The 8,728-nt window shown below is 40.8% G+C and overlaps 1 protein-coding gene across 1 annotated transcript; it reads right to left on the bottom strand.

Moving 5' to 3' along the window:
• LOC145575578 (uncharacterized) lies at positions 1-2,871 on the bottom strand. The gene is made up of 4 exons (XM_081633426.1): positions 2,506-2,871; positions 1,715-2,017; positions 704-1,114; positions 1-54 (listed from the first exon to the last, which is right to left on the bottom strand). The coding sequence occupies exons 1-4, from the start codon at positions 2,869-2,871 to the stop codon at positions 1-3; spliced, it is 1,134 nt and encodes a 377-aa protein (XP_081489552.1).
• Positions 2,872-8,728: the final 5,857 nt, after the last annotated feature.

Below are 8,728 nucleotides of genomic sequence, written 5' to 3'. Positions count from 1 at the left end.
CTAATACTTCACGCTCTTTTTCTTTGCTTTCTGTCTGTCCTTCAGAATGGATATCTGAGACACAGGGCCAACTTAAGGCAATGTCTTAAACAATAACCGTCTGGGGTACAAGGCTCAGTTAAGGCAATACCCCATATTCGTCCACGGACTCATTGCCTTCAGGAACAAGTCTGTCCGAAGCATTTTCTTCGGCTGGAAGACTGATGTTCCGTGTTAGGCGGGTTTTGTAGCGATCCAAAACATGGTGCCTATAAGGCGAATGCTTCGGTCAGTGCCGAAGAAAAACCCTTTAAGAGAAAATAGAAGACAGAAAAATAAAAGAACAAAAAATTGCAATTATTTGAAGAAATGGTGGCTCGGAGGCCTTTTCATTAATAATTGAAGATGCACTTACAAAGATTGTTCCGCCTCAAAGGGTTTACACATGATATTTCTTAAGTACATCAGCATTCCAGTGAATTTTCAGCTCAATTCCATCCAACTGCCGAAGTCGGTATGTTCCAGGCTGAAGCTCATCATAAATTTCATAAGGTCCCTCCCAAGTGGCTGAGAGTTTCCCATGAATTTGGCTCTTCTGCACAGCTGCAACATTCCGAAGGACGAGGTCTCCAATTTTGAGAGGCCTCGCATGAACTCTTCGGTTATAAAATTTACTAATTCTCTGTTTGTATGCAGCCATTCTGTCTCGGGCTGAGTCTCTGACCTCGTCTAGGAAATCGAGGGATTCCTTCATGAGTTGCTCATTCTCAGCCGAGAAGTGGTGCACTCGCAGACTTTCGGAGCCGATTTCTACTGGAAGAATGGCTTCGGCACCATACACCAGCTGAAAAGGTGAGTGGCCCATTGTCTCTTTTTCGTTTGTCCGAAGTGACCATAGGGTTGCGGGGAGTTCCTCTATCCACTTGGACTTTTGATCTTCAACCCTCTTTTTCAAAGCGTTAAGGATTTGCTTATTTACAGCTTCGGCTTGACCACTGCTTTGTGATTGACACACTGCTGAGTATGCCAATTTAATGCCGAACTGGTCAGTGTATCGCCTTAGCGGCAAATTATCAAATTGCCTTCCATGATCAAAGACAAAGACCCTCGGAATACCGAAGCAAGTGATAATGTTCTGCCAGATGAACTTCCTGACAATTTACTCTGTGATGTTCGAGGCTGCTTCGGCCTCGACCCATTTGTTGAAATAGTCAATGCCGACTATCAGCCATCTTTTTTGATATGGAGCATCCGAGAAGGGACCCAAGATATCCAGCCCCCATTGTGCGAATGGAAGCGAATTCAAGATCGGCTGAAGATCTCGGGCTGGCCGATGGATGACTGGTGCGAATTTTTGGCATTTTTCACATTTTCTAACCAGCTCCTTAGCATTTGAGATCATGGTGAGCCAGTAGTACCTTGCCCTCAATGCCTTGTGGGCTAAAGTCCTTTCCCCAATGTGGTTCCCGCATATGCCGAGATGGATTTCCCGAAGGATGTAATCAGCGTCTGTTGGTCCCACGCACTTCAGGAATGGGGCTGAGAATGACTTTTTCAGGAGCTCTCCTCAGAAGACAATGAACCTTGAGCTGGTTCGCATCACCTTGGAGGCTAGGATTTTGTCTTCGAGAATTTCTCCCCGAAGCTTGTAAGCTAGAATGGGATCCATCTAGCTCGGCTCGTGGTCGACGCAGCACACTTCAGGTACTTCGTAGATGCTTTTTTCTCGGCTCACTTCCACATATACAGATCGGTTCAGCTCGGTTAGAGTTGAACTAGCAAGCTTGGAGAGTGCGTTGGCTTGTGCATTCAGACCCCTTGGGATCAGTTGAACTTCAAAAGTTCTCAGCTTCACCATAACTGGTTTGATCTTTGCGAGATAAGCTATCATTGAGGGCTCTTTGGCCTCAAATTCGCCTCGGATCTGATTTGCGACGAGCTGAGAGTATGTCTTGAGACAGACATGTTCGGCTTCCGAAGAGATGCACAGCTCTAGGCCAGCGATTGCTGCCTCATATTCGGCTTCGTTGTTTGAAGCCTTGAAAGAAAATTTCAGAGCATACACGAAGGATTTGCCTTCGGGAGAGGTTATCACTACCCCTACTCCTGAACCATTTATGGTGGAGGATCCATCCGTAAAACAGTCCAGATTTTCTTTTATTCATCTAGCATCTCCTGGTACGAGCATTCAGCTAGGAAGTCCGCTAGAGCCTGAGCCTTAATGACTGCTCTCGACTGGTAGCTGATGCTTAACTCAGTGAGCTCGAAAGCCCACTTGGCTAGCCTACCAGATTTTTCAACTTTGCTGAGGACTTTTTCCAGCGGCTGATCAGTTAAGACAACTATTTGTTGGCAATCAAAATAGGGCCTCAGCTTTCGAGCGGCTACCACTACTGCATAGGCAACCTTTTCGAGTAGGGGGTAGCGAGTCTCGGCGTCCGTCAGAGTGTGGCTGACGAAGTAGATCGGCTGCTGAACTTTTTCTTCTTCCCTCAGCAGCACTGCACTTATAGTGGCTGGACTGACTGCCACGTATAAGTACAGAGTTTCTCCTTCAGCTGGGCGAGCCAGCTTCGAAAGTTGAGCTAGATGCTCCCGAAGTTGCTTGAAGGCTTCTCTTTGCTCGTCTTCCAAGATGAGCTCTTTTGATTTTGGGAATTTCAGGGCTTTGAAGAAGGGTAACCCTTTGTCTGAGGCTCTAGAGATGAACCTTGACAGGGCGGCAATTCTTCCGGTGAGCCGCTGAACGTCCCTCTTTGTTTTCGGCTCGGGAAGATCGAGCGCTGCTTGCACCTTTGTAGGATTGGCATCAATCCCTCTTTTGCTAACCATGAAGCCGAGTAATTTCCCAGATTTCACGCCGAAGAGACACTTCTTCGGATTCAGCTTCATTTGGTGCTTTCTTAAGGTGGCGAAGGTTTCAGCCAGGTCCGTAACATGGTCTTTATCTTCCTTGCTTTTGACGATAGAATAGTCGACATAGACTTCCATGTTTTGGCCTTTTTGATCGGCGAAAACCTGATCTACCAGCCTTTGATACGTTGCCCCCACATTTTTCAAACCGAAGGGCATCATTTTGTAATTGTACACCCCGGCGTTTGTGACGAAGGCCGTCTTTGCTCGGTCGTCGAGGTGCATGAAGATCTGATGATACCCCGAGAATGCGTCCATGAAACTAAGCAGAGTATCACTAGTAGAAAAATGCTCATTTGCGTCGCCTTATTTGCGTCACTCGTAGATGTAAATGACGCAAATGAGATATTTTGGCTTCAGTTTAAGTTATTTGCGTCGGACATTAGCGTTGAAGCGAAGCAAAAGTCTGATATATTTTCGCCTATTTGTATTTGCGTCGCTTATATAAGTAGGAACGACGCATATAGTTTTGTTATTTGCGTCATTCATTTATCAACAACTGACGCAAATAACTATGTGAACTAAATTGCGTCACTTCTTTCTGTAATGAGTGACGCAAATGTCTACTCAGTATACAAAAAAATACAATATTAACTCACGCTGCCGTTCGAAATTCAAAACCCCTAGCAAATTCAACCCCCAAATCCCCATATTTTCAGCAGCAAAACCCTAGAAACCCACCGCTGCCGTTCAACCCAAAAACACCAGTGAATTCAACAGCAATACCTCGAGAAATTTGATCCCAAAAACTACTAATTCGACTACTAATCAAAACCCCAGCAAATGTGAGGCAAAATCGCCTATATTCGAGCAAATCCGAGCCAAAACCCCCTAATTTTCGAGCAAATGATCGACCCAAAACCCCCTCTCTAAGTTCGAACAATAAAAACCCAATTTCCACCATAAATCCAAACAAAATTATGAGAGAATTCAAGTTTGTGTTTCGAATTTAGGGTTTGTTCAATTTTTCACATAGATCTAAGCAAGGAGGTTGGAGTTTTGTTCAAATTAGTAGCAATTTGTCTCGATTATTTGAAAAGTTAGGGTTTGTACTCGATTGTGGAATTTTGGCTCTAATTTTGCTGAAGTTGCAAGCTCGATTTCATCCAATGTAAGACTTCCTTATCTCTTTATCTTATTTTTCAATCTACACGGATATTTGGAGTTCAATTGTAAATGGACTTAGTTTAATTTACTATTTTGTTGTTTATTTTTTTGCACAAATTTTAGAATTACAAGCAGATTTCTTAGTAACAGATTTTTATGGTTCGTTTTCAAATTTAGGGTTCATCAATTGCAATATATATTTTGCACAAATAAAATAAATGAGCCGGTCCCCATTGATATCATATATCAACAATCTTTGTTGATATCATGGCAATCTCGTAAATAATAGCCTAGCTTTTAGTAAAGTATTCATAAAATATTCGTTTTGCTGAGTTGTACTCCGTTTTGTACTTTTGTTTTCCTAGATTTGTTACGGAAGTTGAATTCACAGAAAGACTACCGATGTTTACTTGTTTTACTTTACAGAGATCTGAGTAGGAGGAGAGAGAAAATCGTGACCCAAAAACTTAAGGAGAGAGAAAACGAAGATGATCTGCTAGCTCTAGGTTAATGAGGTTGACCGCCCAAAAAAAAAAAAAAAAAAAAATCGAAACTTCGATCTTGGCTACAGAACTACTCAACTCCACTTCCGCTTTGAACACCTCCGCCCATCCAATAGCTACATTTCCAGGTTATTATATCAAACAACATCTTAACAACTGGGGTGACAGTTAACAATTTCTATGATTATCATCAGAAGCAACAGACGGATAACATAGTAAGTCATAGGATTATACAACAATATCAATATTCAATCAAATTAAAACAAGTTCAATTGCAACATTTATAATCCAAGTTGAATCGCAATTAAAAAAAAAATACTTACAATTCTAATTGCATTCAAAATGAGAAAAAGACCAAAATACCCTCGTTATTAACAAAACAAGTTAACGTCAAGACTCAAGAGTTAACGTCAAGATTGTTCAAAACGGGATGCTTTTTACGGGAACGCCATAGTAAATGCGAAAAGACATATTTGCCCATCATTTAAATGAGAAAAAGACCAAAATACCCTCGATATTAACAAAACAAGTTGATATCAGATATCAACTTGTATTTTCTCAAAATAAATTAAGGGTTTATATACTCGATTCTAAGGAATTTTGGTTCTATTTTGGTGAAATTTATGTAGTTGATTTCAACGAATTGAAGGCAAGATCTGTTCTTTTATTCTGACTATTTTTATACTAGATGGAATTTAGGATTCGATTTTGCATTAACTTGGTTTAATTTTAATATTTTGTTGTAATTTTTTACACAAATTTTATAATTTTATTTTTCAGATTATCTGCTTTATGCTTATGTCTATTAATTTACTTTTGAGCAGCTGAAGTGAATAGGATTAAGATGTAATAAGGTGTTCTTGAAAGGGTAAATTGACTTCATGGAATAAATTGTTCTTGAATAGGATTAAGATGTAATAAGGTGTTCTTGAATAGGATTAAAATGTAATAAGGTGTTCTTGTTTCCTCTCCTAGTTGAATGGGTAAATTGACTTCATGGGAAAAAATTGGCACCCAGTAGCAGATATGCTCTCTATATTATTCATGGAATTGGTCATAGTGGCTCCTCACTTTTCTTTGCCAATCTTTACTGGTTATAGGTGTTTGGTGTTGTGGCTCACTGAGCTTTATAGGCTACAAAATATGCAGTTCACTGAGCTTTGTATGTGTAAGCTATGGTAATGGTAAATGTTAAAGTTATATGTGAGTATACTTTGTATGTTTAATACTTTATACTTTATATATTTAGCATTTGTGCAGTTCTATGAAAGTTGAAGTTCTGTGCTATCAAGATTAAGCCTCAAGTATCTGATTTAGTAGATACTGATGAAGCCAAAGTAGAACAAATTTAAACCCTATTCACCTTCTTCTTCCTTTTCGACCTCTTATATATTATTGGCTGCTTGAAAAGGTGTAGTTATAGAAAGCTAAACATGCCAAGGGGATCCCTCAGCTCTTTCGACTGTCTGACTTTGAGATTGAGTGTTTATTGGATAACTTCCATTAAAGATGTGATTAAATCTGATCTTTTTTTGCATACAATTTCCATTCGGGATTTCAAACTACGGGCTACAATGTACTCTGCCTTTTTTGAGGATTCTTTATTAATCTTAGGCTGTAACCTACATCTTTAAATGTGCAAAATGTTGCTAGCTCTATGCCAGACACTAACAGGCTGTCTATTTTTTTTTGTGTTGCTGCTCATTTTATTGGTTTTTAAAAGGGTTGAAAATTAGTTCTAGTGAACATTGAATATATAAGATGGACATGTATGTATATTTTGTAGCTCTTTGTTCCCCTGCTTAGTATTTATTATAGTTGTTTAAATAATTGTAGAATATTATTTTGTTGCTTTGATGCTTCATTCTCAACTCTGATTGTTTATTGATTAATTGTATTTGATCAGGAACTGGTGACTTTATTTAAACTGTTTGCAAGAGAAAAAGGAAGTGGACTTCCATTATGGACTTGTTCGATCGTGTTAGGGAAAATGAAGATTTTGTCCCTAAATTGAATTACGCTGGCTTCAAATTCCATATTATTTATTGGATTATTTTGTTATAGTTCTTAGGCTTGAAATGAACGCATTTGATTTGGTGCTTGTGTTATACTTATTAATGATGAAGAGGTCAATATTGTTTTGTTGTAAACTTAGCGCATGTTGGACTCTTGTTTTGGATTATAGGCTTGAAATGAAATTTGGTTAATTGGTGTTGGGATGATGAGTATAATGTCTATGATATTGAGATGTAAATTATTGGACAGGTTGTTAATATAATGCCGTCATTCCCAATTTTATGGGTAGGCCAAATTACAAAGGAGACTCTGCCGAAATTTACATTTGCATTATTCAATAATATTGCATTTTAATTTCAATTATATTAGCGTTAGCATATTACTTTATACCACTAGTGAGGAAAACAGGTACTACAAACATATACAAGGCAATTATTATAATTAAAAAAAAAAAATTCACCTCATTTGCGTCACTCATTAAACAAACAAGTGACGCAAATACAATAATTTTGTATTGTCTAGTCAGTCATTTGCGTCACTCCTATATAAACAAGTGACGCAAATAACAAACAAGAAGTTTATCAGAAGAGTCATTTGCGTCGCTCCTTTATAAAGGAGTTACGCAAATAACAAAAAAGAAGTTTATTAGAAGAGTCATTTGCGTCGCTCTTTTATAAAGGAGTGACGCAAATAAGAATCATTTGCGTCGCTCCTTTATAAAGGAGTGACGCAAATAACAAAAAAGAAGTTTATCAGAAGAGTCATTTGCGTCGCGAGCAGTTGCGTCGCTCATAGAAGCGACGCAAATACACTATAAATGAGCGACGCAAATGAGCCTTTTTCTACTAGTGTATGCCCACTTGTCGAGTCGACTAGCTGATCGATCCTCGGTAAGGGGTAAAAGTCTTTTGGATAAACCCTATTTAGTTCCGTGAAGTCAACACACATTCTCCAGGTGCCATTTGCCTTCTGAACCATCACCACATTAGCCAGCCATTCTGGATACTGACAGGGTTCAATGAAGCCTGCATCCAACAACTTTTTGACTTCGGCTGCGATGTCTCGGTTCTTGCTTGCGGAGTAATTCCGCTTCTTTTGCTTAACTGGCCGACACGTGGGGTCGACATTAAGCTTGTGGGAGATGAGTTCCGGATTTATCCCGGGCATATCAGCTGCCGAGAAGGCGAACACATCTCAGTTATCCCGAAGGAGTTGGATGAGCTCAACGCGGACGTTCGGATCGAGATCCAGTCCGATTGTAACGCACTTTTCAGAGTCTCCTTCGGCCAACTCTATGGTTTCAGTCTGCTGATCTAGCTCCATTGCTTTGGGGCCGAATTCTTCACAATCGGGCCTGCTGTCAATATCAGCAGGTTTCCCAAACTTTTTCCTCGGTTGGCCTTCCGAGTCTTTCGGCTCGGAAGAGGAACCATACTTTTCTTTCCCTAACGATTTTTCTTTTGCCAGGGTACCTTGGGCTGAAGCGCTTAGGCCTTTCGGCTTCTTCGCACTTCGCTCCATTTCTTTTTCCTCCTCATCCTCATCAGAACGACTTGTGGATGGCTTGAGGTAGTTGCATCTTCGGGCTTCCATTTGGCTGCCCTCAATTCTTTCGGGGTAGCCGGCGTTTGAAACGTAGATCATAATCTGATGGTACGTGGAGACTACCCCCTGAATCTCGTGAATCATAGGTCTCCCCATGATCATGTTGTATACGGATGGAGCGTCTATGACCAAGAATTCAGCCATGAAGTTCCTGGCTGCTTTGTCGCGGTCGATAGTGACAAGAAGTGTGATTTTCCTGTCGGGGTAAGTTGAAGACCCGTTGAATCCAGATACCGGGTAGGGTACTGGCGTGAGGTGCTTGGTCTTCAGCTTAATCTGGTTATAGGCCTTTCGGAACAAAATGTTTGCTTCGCTACCACCGTCGATGAGGATTCGCCTGATGATCACCAGAGGATCTTCATGAGGGTACGTTACCCCCCGGCAGTCGGCGACTATGAACGTCATGTTCAGCACCGGCGATGGGGAGGCTGGATGTCAGCATTGTTCACATGATGGGTCATCGCCCTCAAGTGACGTCTTCGCTCTCTCCGAGAACTTAGGCCCCCGGAAATGGTAAGGATTGGCGGAAAAGTTTCCTTGTCCGACGAATTGCTGTTCTTCCGGGGGAAGTCAATTTCTTGCCGAGGGTCTTTCTCTGCTATCTC

Source organism: Chenopodium album, chromosome 13 (genome assembly GCF_948465745.1).
Source record: "Chenopodium album chromosome 13, dcCheAlbu1.1, whole genome shotgun sequence".
NCBI lineage: Eukaryota > Viridiplantae > Streptophyta > Magnoliopsida > Caryophyllales > Amaranthaceae > Chenopodium > Chenopodium album.
This window is presented reverse-complemented; position numbering and strand designations above follow the sequence as displayed.

Excerpts from the sequence above, each read along its gene's own strand:
- LOC145575578 (XM_081633426.1), bottom strand. The coding sequence starts at position 2,871 with ATGAAGCTGAATCCGAAGAAGTGTCTCTTCGGCGTGAAATCTGGGAAA. Across the intron at positions 1,115-1,714 it reads ACCGATCTGTATATGTGGAA|AACATTATCACTTGCTTCGG; the intron begins GTGAGCCGAGAA and ends TTCATCTGGCAG. Across the intron at positions 55-703 it reads CCCTCGATTTCCTAGACGAG|ATATCCATTCTGAAGGACAG; the intron begins GTCAGAGACTCA and ends CCTGTGTCTCAG.